The sequence below is a fragment of the Notolabrus celidotus genome, chromosome 3, assembly GCF_009762535.1.
Source record: "Notolabrus celidotus isolate fNotCel1 chromosome 3, fNotCel1.pri, whole genome shotgun sequence".
NCBI classification, from domain to species: Eukaryota; Metazoa; Chordata; class Actinopteri; order Labriformes; family Labridae; genus Notolabrus; species Notolabrus celidotus.
The window spans coordinates 40,694,864-40,712,736 of NC_048274.1; the positions used below are offsets into that span (position 1 = coordinate 40,694,864).

Consider the following 17,873-nt stretch of genomic DNA (forward strand, 5'->3'; position numbering starts at 1 on the left):
TAGTGCCGTGAACTGACTGTCTGTCCAGTGCAGGTGCATTCAGGGGCTGTCTTAAAAGTGCAAGATAGCCCTTATATTGTGTTCATGGCATTTTTATTTGAATCAAGAGAATCAAAATCAGAAAGAGTGCCAAGACAGCAGGATGGCCCAGAAACAACGGCAGATGAGAAAATAAACAAATAGATTAATCAGTTTCTATTCGTAAAAAATATACAACTTAACCAAAACAACAAATAAAAGATTTCCTACCGGAGAGCAGGGTAACCACGTCAGGCGGCAGCAGTAGGAAAACACTCAGCCCAGACTCTGTGAGTGATAGCTGGGAGAGAATAGTTATTAACTCCCTCACCAGACCATCAACAGCTGAATGTAAAAAGACAGAAACTGCGCACACACAGGCCCAACGGGACAGCCCAGCCCCTAGTCACACCACACTGCTCTAACGGAGCGAAGCTGGAGTAAACACTGTGCACAGGTAACCGAATGGATCGAGCCGGATAACAGAGCATGCGTATCTTATTGTGAAACCCAAAACCACTCTCCGTGCTGCATAGGCACAATGTCAGACCCCAACACACATACGTCTGCCGGCTCCGTGAGGGAGGAAGAGGGAGAAGAAGGAGCTGGAGGAGGTACATTTGAACTGGCCTGAACTTCTGAACGAGTTGGAGGAACAACTTGGACCTGCAGAATGTGGTATAGAAGCAGATGGCATAGGTGTTTCGGGTACCAAGAGCCACAAGTCACCATCACTGAGAGAGTCACCATCCTCCTGTTCCAAGCCACAAGGCGAGGGGGGCCTGGGAGGGGGTGTTAGAGGCACAGGCCTGATAACAGCCTTCATTATGTCCCGATGCATTGTTTCATGCCTGATGCAGGTCATACAGATACACCAATTGGCCTACCGGTAAAGGTGCATCACGAACGCGCTGATCATGACGCTCCTTCCGGTGGCCAGCAGCAACAAACAATTGTTCCAGAGTACCCTCCAAAGCCACCTGAAGCCTGGCTTGGTGCTCAACAACCCAATCCTGTACTTCCCCTCTTACAGGGTCTTGGACTCACCCTGAAAGGAAGTCTATGGGAAGACGAGGTTCTCTACCAAACATCAGGTAGAAAATTGACTCACCTGTGCCCTGATGGGGTGTGGTGTTATATGAAAACGACACCTGAGGCAGGCAGGAGACCCAGTCCTATTTCCTTGAGACTGGAAGAGTGCGTAGGACGTTGTGGAGGGTTCTGTTGAACTGCTCACACTGCCCTCAACACCTTACTTATAGAACCACTCTGTCAGGAGAACATGGGCCACAATAGAGGCCTGTTGGTCCCGAGTCTGGACAGCAACGCTCTACTTACTAAAAACGTCTGTCATAACGAGGATGTTTTCAACGCCACTGCAGGAGGGCTCCAGCAGGGTGAAATCAATGGCCAAGATTGAGACTGGAAGAGTGCGTAGGAGGTTGTGGAGGGTTCTGTTGAACTGCTCACACTGCCCGTTGCCCGCTGGATGGTATGGGGTAGTGCAGCACTTAGCAATCTCGTTCAGGCAGGAGAGCTGGTGAAGCAAGGCACTCTCAAAGCTCCTACCCTGGTCTGAATGAAGATGGCTTGGAACACCTTACTTATAGAACCACTCTGTCAGGAGAACATGGGCCACAATAGAGGCCTGTTTGTCCAGAGTCTGGACAGCAACACTCTACTTACTAAAAACATCTGTTATAACGAGGATGTTTTCAACGCCACTGCAGGAGGGCTCCAACAGGGTTAAATCAATGGCCAAGATTTAATTTGGCTCCGAAGCAAGCAAGTGACCCATAAAGCTATGTGGCAATGACCCAGAGTCTTTGGCAACCTGGCAGCGCTTGCAGGCAAGGGCCTCACCAGGGGTCCACCCTTAGACCCCTGGTGAGGCGCTGCCGGTGAAGCACAACCTCTCTTTAAACCAAACGGTCCCACTGACGCAACAGTACCATTTCTGGCTTAGAGACCTGAGGTCTCTTAGCTGGTGTTGGCAGAGCCTGCCTCCGCCAAAACACCAGAAACTCTCTCAAAGGGGATCTGCCTGCTGCAAGGCACGAATGTCAGCAGAAGAGGGAGATGGAAATGCAGATACTATACCCTGGTTTGCCACTACTCTCGGGTCCTGACATGCTGCACGCTGGAGGACACTGGGGACTGAAGTGCCTGGCACAACACCCTCAGCCAAGCCAGAACCAGACAGATACTGCCGAGAGAGTGCATCAGCATTACTTCGACCTGATCAGTACTTGATGTTGAAATCCCGTCCATTCACCTGGCGAATGTCCGCTCCCTGGCAAACAAGATGGATGAACTGCTGCTCCTCAACTCAAGAAACACAGACTTTTGCAGATCCGCCCCCCTGTGTTTCACTGAAACCTGGCTCAGTGAACACATCCCAGACAGCTCGCTGCACTTACCGGACTTTCAGCTCCACAGAGCGGACCGCGTAAAGGAACTCTCTGGGAAGGCGAGAGGAGGCGGAATCTGTTTCTACATAAACGAAGGTTGGTGTACAGATACCACAGTGTTGAAAAAGTCATGCAGTCCAAATCTGGAGACTCTTTTCATAAACTGCAAACCCTTCTATTCGCTGCGGGAGTTCTCCTCCTTTATTCTGGTCGGCGTCTACATCCCACCTCAGGCCTGCGTAACGGAGGCGTTACAGCACCTGGCTGACCAGATTACAGACGTGGAGAAAAAACATCCCGACTCTCTGCTCATCATTCTCGGGGATTTTAACAGAGCAAATTTAACCCACAAACTACCAAAATACAGACAACATATTAAGTGTCCCACCAGGGAGTCTAACACTCTGGACCACTGCTACACAGTAATAAAGGACTCATATCGCTCTGTCCCCCGTGCAGCTTTAGGACTATCTGATCACTGTCTGATTCATCTCATCCCGACCTACAGGCAGAAGTTAAAAACGGCTAAGCCTGTAGTTAGGACTGTGAAGAAGTGGACGGAGGAGTCAAAGCAGGAGTTACAAGCCTGCTTTGATTGCACTGATTGGAGTGTTTTTGAAGCTGCATCAGGAAACCTCAACGAATTCACTGACACTGTGACTTCATACATCAGCTTCTGTGAGGACATGTGTGTGCAGACCAGGACCTTCTGCACATACAACAACAACAAGCCCTGGTTCACACATCAACTGAGGAAGCTGTGTCAGGCCAAAGAAGAGGCCTACAGGGGTGGGGACCGGGACCTGTTCAAGCAGGCCAGAAACAAACTGACGAGGGGGATCAAGGTAGCTAAGAGGAGCTACACTGAGAAGTTAAAACAGAGCTTCTCTGCCAACGACCCCTCAGAAGTTTGGAGAGGCCTGCGTGAAGTTACAAGCTACAGGAGACCCTCCCCCCACCCTGAAGGTAACAAAAGACTAGCTGACGACCTGAACAGCTTCTACTGCAGGTTTTCACACCCCACACCCGAACACTCTGATTTACCTGGCCCCCCCACAAGCCCCTCCCCACCCCCCTCTGACCCCCCACCTGCGCTGACGATCTATGAAGATGAGGTAATCCAGCTCTTCCAGAGACAAAAGACCAAGAAGGCTCCAGGACCAGACGGCGTGTCCCCCTCCTGCCTGAGAGTCTGTGCTGAGCAGCTGGCCCCCATCTTCACAAAGATCTTCAACACATTGCTGGAGCTATGTGAAGTGCCCTCATGCTTCAAAAGCTCCACCATCATCCCAGTTCCAAAGAAACCCACCATCACAGGACTCAATGACTACAGGCCCGTCGCCCTGACGTCTGTGGTCATGAAGTCCTTCGAGAGACTAGTGTTGAGCCACCTGAAAGACATCACAGGCCCCCTGCTGGACCCCCTGCAGTTTGCCTACTGGGCAAACAGGTCGGTGGAGGATGCAGTCAACATGGGTCTGAACTACATCCTGCATCACCTGGACTCCCCCAGGACCTACGCTAGGATCCTGTTTGTGGACTTCAGCTCTGCGTTCAACACCATCATACCAGACATCCTGCACCAGAAACTCACCCAGCTCACAGTGCCGGCCTCCATCTGTCAGTGGATCACCAACTTCCTGACGGACAGAAGACAGCAGGTGAGGCTGGGGAGCATCAAATCCAGCACCCGGACCATCAGCACTGGCGCCCCACAGGGATGTGTTCTCTCCCCACTGCTCTTCTCCCTCTACACCAATGACTGCACCTCAGGAGACCCCTTGGTGAAACTCCTGAAGTTCGCAGACGACACCACCGTCATCGGTCTCATCCAGGACGGAGACGAGTCTGCTTACAGACAGGAGGTGGAACAGCTGGCTCTCTGGTGTAGTCAGAACCATCTGGTGCTGAACCCGCTCAAGACGGTAGAGATGACAGTGGACTTCAGGAGAAGCCCCCCCCCACTCCCCCCCCTCACCATCCTGAACAGCACTGTGTCTACTGTGGACTCTTTCAGGTTCCTGGGATCCACTATTTCCCGGGACCTGAGGTGGACCTCCCACATAGACACAATCAGAAAAAAGGCCCAGCAGAGGATGTACTTCCTGCGTCAGCTCAGGAAGTTCAACCTGCCCCAGGAGCTGCTGATCATGTTCTACATCTCCATCATCCAGTCTGTTCTGTGTACCTCCATCACTGTCTGGTTTGGCTCTGCAACCAAACTAGACAAACACAGACTGCTACGGACTATAAGGACTGCAGAAAAAATCATCGGTGTCGACCTGCCCCCCATCCAGGACTTGTACCGGTCCAGGGCCAGGAAACGGGCAGGTAGCATCACCGCTGACCCCTCACACCCTGGACACAAATTCTTTAAACTCCTCCCCTCCGGCAGGCGCTACAGATCACTGTGCGCCAAAACAACCCGCCATAAGAACACTTTCTTCCCCCAGGCTGTCACTCTGATGAACACTAAACCATAACAGTGTCATACCTGTCAGATAAATACTCTCTGTAAATATACATGTAGATACACAATGCAAAAATTCTCAAGCAGAATTCCATATTTCTATTTTTTGTATTATTTAACTACTGTTTTATAATGTAAAAACTACCTCTGCAACTCACCACTGCACTTTATCATATTATTTTAGCCTGTACATATTAGTCAAGCCTATTTGTTGTTTCTTTGTATTTATAGCTAAGGTTATTGTTATTATATTTTTATTTTATTTTTTATTGTAGTTCTTATTCTTATTCCTATTCTTATGCCTTGTACAAAGAGAGCACAGTTTACTAAAGTCAAATTCCTTGTGTGTTCAAGCATACTTGGCGAATAAAGCTGATTCTGATTCTGATTCTGATTCTTCTGATTCTGAAACTCAGCCAGCTGTGCAGCCCATCGATGCTCATTGGCCTTAAGCTTGGCGAACTGCAGGTAGCTTAGTCGGTTGTTATCTGTGAAGACCATACAATTATGGCCGAACAGGTGTTCCCGGAACTTCTCACACATAGCCCACTTCAGGGCTAAAAACTCTAACTTCATGGAGCTGTAATTATCCATGTTGCGCTCAGTAGGCATGAGGCCACGACTGGCATAAGCAACAGGCTGAAGACATCTGTCTGTCTCCTGTGAGAGCACTGTCCCAAGGCCACTGTGACTGGCATCCACGTCCAAGATGAAGGGACGGGAAAAGTTGGCGTCAAAGCAGCACCCAGGGCTTGCTCGGGTCCCTTTCTGGACATTTGCTTGTAAGCTCAGCCACTAATTTATGAAAAAAGGCCGGTCAATTGCGCAAAGCCCTCTACAAAACACTGATAGTAGCTGGCAAACCCAAAAGGAGCAAAGCTCAGAAACATGACGGTACACAGACTCAATCTTCTTGGGGTCTGTGGAGAGACTCTCGCCCGAGATAACATGGCCCAAGTACTTAACTTCCTTCCGGAAGAAGGTACACTTCTCCAGTTTGGCCTTTAGTTTTAGTTTTGAAGTTACGAGCTACATGAGACCCTCCCCCCACCCTGAACGTAACAAAAGACTTGCTGATGAGCTGAACAGCTTCTACTGCAGGTTTTCACACCCCTCAACCGAACACTTTGATCTACCTGCTCCCCCCACAACAGCTGAACCCGCTGTAGAGATGACAGTGGACTTCAGGCTTAAATAGCCCAAAAGGCATCCTTTTGAACTTGAAAAGTCCAAAAGGGGTACAGAAGGCAGTCTTAGGCCTATCTGGTTCTGACACTAGCACCTGGTTGTAGCCACTCGCCAGGTCAATTGTCGAGAACCAGCGGGCACCACAAACTGCATCCAGGCTTTCGTCAATACGAGGCAATAGGGAAGCATCTTTCCTTGTTTTGCTGTTCAGAAGGTGGTAATCATCACACAAGCTGCTCTCCTTAATGCCCTGTGCCTTCATTTTATTTGTCATTTTAATTGTGCTCTTTTATGCTTGTCTGAATGTTTCCAATGCTTTTAATGTTTTAATGTAAAGCACATTAAGTTGCCCTTGTGTATGAAATGCGCTATACAAATAAAGTTGCCTTGCCTTGCCAAAGTTCACAGAGTTCACAGCCCACAAAGAGACATGGAAACACTCAGTCCTCTTCAAAACAAGAAACTACTTCCATCGAACCTGGTGCTCAATCGGTTTATTTTTGGCAAAACCAGTTCAAGAGTTAAACATCTCTTTAACAACAATGTCCATTGTTGAGAAATGTCACTGTTAGTGCTATTCACTCTCAGTCCAACCTGCAGAGTTTTCATTTGGATTTGGTCCCAAACATGCTCCATTACAGGGCTGTCATCTAACCATTTGACCTTATACTCTCTCTCTATCAATTCAATTTGACAGGCTCTGTTACCACAAATGTATCCATGACAACCACGACAATATTGCCAAAGAGATCTTTCTGTCTGACTGTCTCTCTCTCTCTCTCTCTCTCTCTCCTTCTCCCTTCCATTCTGTCTCTGTCTTTACAGAGCTGGAGGCAGAGGACTGGTTTAAGACGCTCTCGATCGAGTGTCTGGGCACACGGCTCAATGACATCAGTATGGGAGAGCCTGATCTACTCGCTGCTGGAGTGCAGTGTGAACATACAGGTGATTCACATGCAGACACAGCTGAATGCAAAAATGTAAAGGGTTCAGTCTCAGCAGGTAGTTTAACTTACACTGCAGCACTGCAGACTCTTGGTCCAGGCGCCATTACAGCGATTACAGCCATTATAGTGACCATGAGATTCATGCCCATGAAGCTCAATGAAGCTCAATGCCGGCAGGTGGGAAGAAGCACAAGGTGTCATTTTGTCTTCATGTATTGGTCTTAGTTATTTAGAGTTAACAAAAGCAATCCCAAAATCTCCCCCTAAAGTTTAAGCACTGACTGAATTGGCATCAGGCATGAAATGCATCAGTGTGTGATTCCATCAGGCTTGAGATGGAACACACATTCATGACTCACATGTTGCCTGGAAGTAAGATGTAAGATGCCATGAATAATAACATGTAATGCAATTGTTCTGCATGAATTTGTGTGTCTTAAAGTACAGCACACTGTCATTGTGTATTTTGATTTTTTTGTATTGAATTATTTGAATTGTTTTGTTAAAAAACAGAAAAAGTGTCAAAAACTTTGATACTTGGATAATTTTTTTTTTTTTTGGACTACGCATCAGAGACACAAGCCCAGTTAGTCTTGACTATTTTAATGTATTTCTTCTATTCAAACTTAATTGATTACTGCTCCAATATATGAACATGTGCATTTGTTTAGTAGGGGACTGGTCTATTACATCACATCCTTAACCACCACATCACCAAGTTTGATATGAACTGCAGAAATGAAGACTTAAGAATAGTGGCAAATCCCCAGGCCCTGACAGATACCCAGCGGAGTTCTTGAAACGGTTCTCGGACCAGTTGGCCCCTTTGCTGTTGGAAATGTTTAATCACTCTTACAGCCAGGGCACCCTACCACCTATGCTCCAACAAAAGTTAAAGACCCATCGTCTTGTGCGTCCTATCGACCAATTTTGCTACTCTTGGTTGATGTGAAAATACTTGCGAAGATCTTGGCTCGATGTTTAGAAGCTGTAATGTCCTCTCTTATCTCCGAGGACCAAACAGGATTTATAACAGGGAGACATTCATTTTCTAATATACGAAGACTTCTCGACGTCATTCACACCTCGCCTTCTCTTTCCAGCCCAGAAGTGGTGATATCCCTTGACGCAGAGAAGGCCTTCGACAGGGTTGAGTGGGCCTATCTCTTCTTCTCCCTGCAGCAGTTTGGATTTGGCACAGATTTCATTTTGTGGATCATACTACTTAACTCCTCCTCTTATGCCTCCATCTGCCCAAACGGCCAGCACTCAACACCATTTCCTCTATTTCGAGGTACACAGCAAGGGTGTCCGCTCTCACTGTTACTATTTGCCCTTGCTATTGAGGACGCTATCAGTTGCCTTAAAACAGGAAGGGGGATTTAAGGGGATTAAGAGATGGGGCGTAGAACATAGAGTTGCATTATACGCTGACGACTTCTGTATGTAAGTGATCCAACAACAAGTGTCCCACATATTCTTACATTATTGAACTCAACTTGCCATAGATATTCCACCATAATCTTCACCTTTAAGCAAACTCAGAAATAAGTACCTGGGCATCATAATCACACAAACTATTCGAGCCCTGAAAGAAAAAAATCGTACTTCTTTAACAGCAACAGTTAAGTCTGACTTACAGAGGTGGAGCTCCCTGCCAGTGTCCCTTGCTGGCAGAATATAGGTTGTCAAAATGAATGTGCTGCCAAGATACCTCTACATTTTCCAATGCCTCCCCATTTTTTCTCCCTAAAGCATTTTTTTATCTATTAATGAAATTATCTTTTCATTTATCTGGGCTGGTAAACACCCAAGAGCTAGTCGTGCAATACTCGGTAGAGACAGGTCGGTTGGGGGGCTGGGCTTACCCAGCATCATCGGCTATTATTGGGCAGCAAATGTCCATAAGATGACACTATGGTTCACCTCGGCCCAATACAATTGGTGCCAGATTGAGACAGTGTCATGCTCCACCTCGCTCCATGCCTCGATATGCAGCCCCCTGCCCTCTTCTTCTACTAACTTTACCTCAAATCCTGTGGTCATTGGTACATTAAAAATGTGGACATAAATAAGACGCCACTTCAGCTGGCTCACTGTCCCCCTTGCTACTCCATTATGTAATAATCACCTATTTATACCAACAAAGATTGACCCACGATTTAACATCTTAAAAGACAAGGGACTACGTAGCTTAGGTGATCTGTATGTTGGCGATGTATTTGCAAGCTTTAATCAACTAATTTCCACTTTTAATCTACTTAGTTTTGACTTTTTCCACTACTTCCAGCTGCGTAACTTTACAAAGACCCACACATAATCATTCCCACTTATCCCAACACCTAGTGGAATAGATTTAGCACTTAAGGTGAAAAACCTAGTAAGAAGCCATGTCTTGTTCCTCTACGACCTTTTGACCCTCTCCAGTGAATCCATATTAAGCGACATTAGACTGAACTGGGAAACAGAACTCCAGATAAAGCTATCTGATGACTTCTGGGACAGAGTTCTGAAAGCGGTCAATTCATCTTCAAGCTGTGCTAGACTCTCCCTTCTACAGTTTAAGGTCCTTCACAGGCTTCATTATAGTAAAGATAAACTTTCTAAACTCTACCCGGATAAGATAGACAAGAGATGCAATAGATGTCTGGTCTGGCCCCAAACTATCTACTTTCTGGCAATCATTCTTCAAAGCTATCTCAGATACGTTAGGCTTACAATTAGAACCGACACCACATATCGCAATTTTTGGCAAACCACCAGATGTAACTCTCACCACAGCTATTCAAAAGAAGGATCTGGAGCTCGTCCCCGGTCGTTGCTCTCCCTCTCGCACGTCTGGCTCTGCCTTGCCCTCGACCCCGGCCTTGTCCTCTCCGACCTGAGGTGCTTGGCTCAGGATCGTAATCAGCAGTCATCATGAGAGCTCTAACAAGCACAAAAAACAGTCAATATGTTGTCGTTCCAACACGAAAGTGAAGAAGGTCAACAATAGTGAACGCTTATAAATATATAGGCACTGTAGCCGTCTAGCAACTAAACATCATGAAATGCGATGCTAAATCAAAATACACAGTCAAAACAGACATTAGTTGTAATGCTGACAATACTGTTTCCACCTTTCTGGCTGCCAGGAGTTATTAGCCAGGCAGCAACAACTTACTGTATTTCAGATGATAAAAACAAACACACATCAAGTTAAAATGCAAGCTATGCTGTGCAATCTTACAAAGGACAGTATTTTTTAATGTGGTAATATTATCGGTTTACTTACATGGGAGTCAGTCATGTTTTCCTTCGATGAAAATAAAAAAGTAAATTGCTCGCCTCTCGCTATGTATCGTGACTAGGGCTGTCAAAATTGCTCCAAAATGATGTTCGATTCGAATATCTATATTTGCGCATTATGTCAATAACAGGTGGACAAACTAATACAAGGAGACATAACTACTTGTATATGTATTTTTAAATAAGATATAACATGCCTAAAACATACCTACACATTACAAAACAAGTAAATTATCTAATGGTCTTTACCGAAACACATTGAAGACCGGAGGCCTCTCGCTCGCTCGACCCTCTCCCCTCTCTGTGTGTAATGCACTGAGTGAGTGCAGAACAAGACCTGTGCGAGCAATTAAAGGTCCCGACTCTTGTCCCTAATATTGGCAGGCTTCATTTAGTGATTGAAGCAAATATTATTAAAATTAATTGAAGTTAAAGTTAAAAACGAAAAAGTAGTCCACTTACATTCTTGGCGCTTGTATAAAAAAAGAGAGGAAAAACTGCATTTTATCCTAGTGTCACTGATTGTCAGGCTCTTTTAGTCCACTGTCAATGTAGGGTCTTAGGCCTGACAGGTTATTTGCCAAAAACACAAGACAGTCCACATGTGAAGAGGCCAGAGCCGATCAGAAAGTCCACATGTGAAGAGGCCAGAGCCGATCAGAAAGTCCACATGTGAAGAGGCCAGTGCTGATCAGACAGTCCACATGTGAAGAGGCCCTATCTCTTTTTATTCACTGTATTCCCAACGGAGGAAAAGACGCGTTCAGAGCACACGGAGGATCCGGAGATGGAAAGATTTCTCTCTGCCTTCTGCTTCACGCTGTGCATGTGTGACTCCTGTGACCTGTCCCTGACCCGTCATACAGTGCGACCACTCGCAAAGCAGCCGCCGATGTTTTTTTCCACAGTCGAATATTCATTTTCACAATCGAATCTCCGTTTTTTTTTAAATATTCAAATATATATTCGAATTTAGAATATTCGTTGACAGCCCTAATCGTGACATCATCCTCCAGCTGTAGTCTGCCACAACACGTTCATGTGTTTGGAGGCGTGGTCCTTCCCCCTCCTTACAGGCTGCCCTGAAGGGAGGAGGAGGGCTCTTTTCGCCTATGTCCTTTCAAAATCAAGCCAACTGCTGCGGCTTTCTAAGGATGTCCTACTTCAGCTTTAATTTATTTTGATTGTATTTTATTTATTTTTATATTATTATTATGATTGTTATTTTAAACCTGTCGGTCTCTACTGGTTGTATTTTTTTATTTTTTGTAGTCGCTGTCACTGTGGTTATTATATGTATGTTTCTACTTGTCCGTCTCACTGTACAACAGGTTTGCAGGAAGGGGAGGGAGGGATGTTCCTGTTCATGTATGTTTAGAAAAAACAAAAACCATTCTATGAAACTACACTGTGATTTCTACCTGCTTTTTGAAAAATAAAAATTATAAAAAAAAAAAGAAATGAAGACTTAACAAGTACATAGTTTGGCATTGTTTAGTCCGCAAACAACAAAAAGCTCATGCACTTGATGACATAACAGTAGGACAGCACTTAGAACTTACGTACCTTCGAGGAACAGGCCTCAAAGTCTGTGAGTGTGGAGTTTGGGATTGTATAAAAGAATCTGATGGCTGTTAAACAGATGCCAAACACAAGGTCCTGTACAGAGGGAAGCAAAGCTTCATAGTATGGAACTTAGACCATGGTCTTTGCTTTTTAAGTCCCAGAAAGTTCAAGTCTGATCCATCTCTTTTTATTTTACAGAATTGCATTTTGGACCATTATTATGTCTTGGGTTGTAGCTTCACTCTAAATCTATTTCTTATTTAGTTCCTTTTATTCCTTCATTTGACTTTTTTGTCAATTCTACTTCTTTGTGTCTCTTTGTAGAGTCTCAAAACGTTACTCTGCACTTATTCATCTTTGAGTATGGACAGAGAAAACCAAGGAACATATTTTATCTTCTAAGAAACACAGATGAAAGAAAACATGTTGGTCTATTGTTCTCTGTCATGTTTGTTTCCTCAGAGCGCTTCAACGTGTTTCTCCTCCCCTGTCCCAACCTGGACATATACGGGGAGTGCATGATGCAGATCACCCATGAGAACATTTACCTGTGGGACATTCACAACCCTCGCACCAAGCTGGTCACATGGCCTCTCTGCTCCCTGCGACGCTACGGACGTGACGCCACTCGCTTCACTTTTGAGGCCGGACGGTGAGAGAAGCAGGGGAGGGCTGTGAGAGGAGGGGGTCAGGGGTATCCTTGGTCGTTCCATCTATTTTACTCATATGGCTGCACAGCTACCAATCTTTTGATCGAGATAGGGATTAGATTGGGAAAACACAGTGTCTGTTTTAGAAGAGTGTATTTGAGTTGAAAAGCTTAAAGGTGACATATCATGCAAAATCGACTTTTTAATGGTTCTCTACCTGAATTATGTTTCCCTGGCATGTCTACAAACCCCCCGAGAATGAAAAAAATCCATTCTGCCCCTGTTCTGATTTCTCCACCTTTCTGTAAATGTGTGTGAAACGAGCCGTTTCAGACTTCCATGTTTTTGTTACATAACAACAATATCCGGTCTGTCACGGAGTCAGAGCTCAGAGCTTGTTCAGCCCATAGACTGTATAAAATAATACTGAATCTCCCGCCCGTTTTTCATTACCTGCACAAATGTGTGGTAACAAGGAGCTTAGGAGGGAGGCATGCTGTTGTAGGCTGTCTTAATAAACACAAAGGTCGGTTTTACTCCCCACATCTGCAGATTTGAAGATCTAGTGGATGATTTGTATTTATCATTGATAAGTGCTAGCGCTAGTTGGCATAGCTACATAGCGTAGCTGTAGCTGTGTACCAAGACACACGTCGACATACTGACAAATAAAACAACAAGAAACACAGAATCTGTGACCAATCCTTCAGAAAAGGTCCTGCTGCCTTTCTGGCAGAGGTCGGTTTTACTCCACACGCCTGCAGATTTGAAGATCTAGTGGATGATTTTTATTTGTCATGGATAAGTGCTAGCGCTAATTAGCATAGCCACATAGCTATATGTTCGTAGCTGTGTACCAAGACACACGTCGACATACTGATAAATAAAACAACAAGAAACACTAAATCTATGACCAATCCTTCAGGAAGGTCCTGCTACAGGCGCCTCTCCGTCAGGATCAGATTCTGGATCAGATGAAGTAATGTGATCTCTGAGCAGCCGTGCATATTCAGCCAACATGTAAACATTAGATCAACGTGCTGGAGAGCCGAGGGCACATCCACTTCCTGAGGGGGCGTGGCCAGAGAGAAAACAGACTGTTCTGAGGAGGACTGAAGAAGAGGGATTTTCAGGCAGACCAAAATCTGATTTCAAAGTGTTTTTTTGAGCATAAACTTTAAAGACATGTTTTGGGGACCTCTTAGACCAATATATATTGATGAAAAAAGCGTGATATGTCACCTTTAGTCAGATTGTACAACAGGCGTGGGTGTGTGTGTGTATTTCTCTGTGTGCTGCGGTCAGTTCAAGGATACCTCTGTCCTTTTGTCTCTCTCTCACTCATACACACATCCACACAGCTCAGTTGTGTTGGTCTGAGCCTGTGAAGACGTTGAGTGAATAGATTAGACGATTAATAAATGCTGGGCCAGACCTCCTTATCTCCTCCTCTTTGAGAAAGCCTGATCTGCTATGATTGGGTCAGCATGCTGATAAAGGTCTGTGTGTGTGTGTGTGTGTGTGTGTGTGTGTGTGTGTGTGTGTGTGTGTGTGTGTGTGTGTGTGTGTGTGTGTGTGTGTGTGTGTGTGTGTGTGTGTGTGTGTGTGTGTTTTAGAGGTCTAAAACGACACCCAAATATATAGGGAGCGTTGCAGTGCATAAATCTCAAAGAACTCATCCTCCCTTCATTGAGCCTATATTTATCAATACAACAATTAATTGACGCATTACCTTAAAGCTGAGAGAAACAGGCTCTTCGGGAGGAGTCAGATTGCTGTTAATCAGAGAGGCTTGGTGCTCCTCTTAAAATCAGCATTACAACTAGCTGAAAAAAGCTTGAAAGCATACTGATGGTTGTAAGGATGAAACTTGTGCATCAGAATCAGAACACTTGGTCTCACACCTGAAGTTCAAGTCATTTTGTTCTCACAAAGAGATGCCATGATGGAGGTCTGTTTCATACTAGATGACTCAGAGTTTTAGACATGAAAACCTTATATTTATCTTCTGCACAAAGAAAAACAACATGCCCATGAGCAGTGTTATTGGAGGCTCAACCTCATTTTTTAAAACGGTGTGAAACTGCCAACATGGTTCACCTTGGGACATATATCTTTGAAAATCCTGTTTAAATGTATCTAATAAATTGACAGTGATAGCCAGGGCATCATTGTTATACATTTCTTGAGTTTGAACATACTAAAGAGGGATGAAGCTGAGGCTGATATGCCCATCACGTGTTTGATTAAATGACACTGAATCACCATGAAATCCCCATTAATTAGATTCTATTGACAATTACTGAGGTGTACTGTGGGAGCAGTAATACATTTTTGTTGCTTGTGTGTAGGATGTGTGACAGTGGTGAAGGCCTCTACACCTTTCAGACCAGAGAGGGGGAGCAGATCTACCAGAGGGTTCACTCCTCTACGCTGGCTATAGCAGAGCAACACAAGAAGGTCCTGCTGGAGATGGAGAAAAGCAGCAGGGTGAGAGTCTACTATAGCACGGAGAGACACACATTTCAAGAATGTGTAAACACAAAGGTTTCTAAGACCAGTCACTATTTTCTACATGGCTGATTAAGTAATGGGCCTGTCTCCATTTGAAGTCATTGTTCGGTGCTGACCCTGAGGAGCCTCAGGTTCTTTGTTTTTTGTGTTTTCTCATTTGTTCAGAAACACTGCAGCGTAGTATGAACTGAGCCCTTTATTGCTGCATAATCCAATGGAAAGGAAAACCTTCATTACTTGAGTTAATAAAGCAGTGCATTTAAAAGAATAAAGCTGTACTTGAAAGTATCATGAAAGGTGAAAACAGTCCCTCGTTGCAGGAAAGTCAAATTGTTGGGTTGGATTCTGCTGTTCCCTCTACTGCAGCTTTTAGGCACATTTACTGTTGTGTTTGGCCTTTTTTTAGTGCTTGCAGTTAAACTCTACTGATGGTAACAGTAAAAAAAAATTAAGACCAGGGCAGGTTACGTCCCTGGTGATACATCAGCACCCTCTAGCTGCAGTTGGTGATATAAATCTCATCCAGCTGCTGATGCTCTTTCCTATACACCCTGTTTGGCTGCTCAGTTTGCCACTAGTCTTATAAATTGTGTTGTCAGCACAACAGAGAAAGGGACACGGGACAATAATACATAACAGTGTGATTAAATATTGATAGAGCTCTTTAAATGTGTCCTTATGTTGTGTGTGTATGTCTCCAAGTTAATGTCTTTAGGCTCAGAGTCTGGCTCTTACCCCTGCACTCCAACTGCCATCCTGCCCCGCTCGGCCTACTGGCATCACATCACTGGAAACCAGACTGCCATGGATTCTGGCAGCGGTATATTTTCTTTTAGATTGTATATTGTATATATATACAGTAAAACTGGAGTCAGGAAGTATGGAGTAAAGCTTAGCTAAAATACTGTAAGAAAGGGAAACTGTTTGCCTGGCTTTAAGAGGAAAATGTATCTACCGGCATCATTGAAGTTAACAAACACATTGTGTCTGATATGACCTTAAGTAACAGCTGTGGACCTCTTTGCTCCTTCTGCAGGTAATATGTCAGAGGACGACCTGCTGTCCACCCGCCTCCATCCTGACCGTCATTCTACCCTGCCCCTCTCTCACACACTGACACGGTCCCAACCGCACATACACACACACTCCCCAACACACTACCCCACCTACCCTGGACAGTGACACACATAAGATCATGGATACTGACATAAACACAGACAAAAACACACATAACCACATGCATGTAGGCACACAGATCACACCCCCACCCCACGTCCCACCCCTTCTTACAAGTTTTACAGCCTATGAGGAAACTACGTAAAGAGCTGCAAGGAGATGGGCTTCCTCATATGACTGGAATTTCCATCATTCAGCAGCAGAGGGGGGGATTTTGACATTTTCCACACTCAGAGACAGAGGATTTCCACCCAAATCTAAAACAGAAGTTTTACCATGTGTTACCATCTGTGCCACCACAAAAGGAAAATCCCACATTTGAGTAATTTCTATATTTTTAACATGTAGGACTAGAAATTCTGGATCTGAAGTTTATGCATTGCTTTCTCACCCCAAGAGCGACAGTTGTCTGCCGTGGAATTAAAGTCAAGTGTTCTTGGACCAGTTACTTCAGGGTTTCTGGGCATGTTTGCTGTGCTGTTTTTGGCAGCTCTGATGTGTGGTTCAAACTGTGATCAGATTTTTTTTTTATAAAGACTGGCTCCTCTACTACACCAGATATTCACCCAAGAGTTTCAGACGTTCTCTCCTCTGTCCTCTCGTATCGTCTTGTATCTACATGCTGAAGAGCTTTATTTGCACAATCTGTGCAATCTCATTAAAGGCTTCAAAGTGAAAGAGGGGCTTACAGTGAGGGGTCAGCATATGGATATGTAAAAGAAAAACACTGATCATGAATTTGTATTGGTTTGAATTGAATAACTTGTATTCATTGGCTTTACAGGATAGGCATGCACAGTCCCAAAATAGCATATGTGGAAATGGGCGCATCTCTTCCCCACAGAGGATCAGCATTTATGTCTTCCTTTGTGTAATGTGTGCTCCAATGTTTTTAATCCCAAAGGCCTCAACAGAGAAGCACTTGAGCCTAGGACAGTTAACTTCAGGCTAATCTTAAAGGCACTTGAAATAAGCAGAGGATCACTTTGTTTGACCGAGGGGGACTTACCTCAAGATGTGACAAAAGGAAGAAAAAAGCAAGCATGAAAGTGTTTCAACCAGCAGATAGTGGGCAGTGTCAAAGTGCTTCACATGTGTGTTGCATCCACTCAGGCAAGTTAGTGAGGGATTGGTGTTCAGGACATCATCAGGACGAAAAACAGAAATCAGCAAAAAAATGTACTTAACTTTTGGTGTCACTTAAACAGAAGGTCTGATTAAGGGCTAAGTCTAATTTATAACAACTTTGATTTTATTTTCACAGTTTTGGCCATTATGTCTAAAAGTTATAACAGCATTGTGCTCACTTGGTTAGAAGGCAAATGATTAGACAAGCTCCAAACAAACTCCAGGTTAGCTCTACTCTTCTGCAGAGAAAAAAGCTAGAGTCAAACAACTCATAATTGAATGGTTTGAAATGTTTAAAACAGCAGAACATTGGGTTTGATGTCTAGACACTGACCTCATCACTCCTCACAGTTTTATTTTTACATGTAACATGGTGATGTTTAGATTATATCTATTACATCTCATATCTCTCAAATTCTAATGTCGTTTGCAGGTGCTGAGAGGTGGCAGAGCTGAAAGCACAGGTGCAAGTGCAAAGCAGGATAAGATAAGATTTGTCCCCCATTGGGGGAAATGT

At 44.6% G+C, this 17,873-nt stretch overlaps 1 protein-coding gene across 1 annotated transcript in view; it reads left to right on the forward strand.

Annotated features, from left to right (window-relative positions):
* dok4 (docking protein 4) overlaps positions 1-16,853 on the forward strand; it is a 138,183-nt gene extending 121,330 nt beyond the window's left edge. Inside the window, exons 5-9 of the mRNA XM_034681016.1 lie at positions 6,913-7,032; positions 12,351-12,540; positions 14,890-15,028; positions 15,755-15,872; positions 16,089-16,853. Coding sequence (XP_034536907.1) covers positions 6,913-7,032; positions 12,351-12,540; positions 14,890-15,028; positions 15,755-15,872; positions 16,089-16,234 — 713 coding nt within the window. The 3' untranslated portion in view covers positions 16,235-16,853. The remainder of the gene's footprint in view (positions 1-6,912; positions 7,033-12,350; positions 12,541-14,889; positions 15,029-15,754; positions 15,873-16,088) is intronic.
* Positions 16,854-17,873: the final 1,020 nt, after the last annotated feature.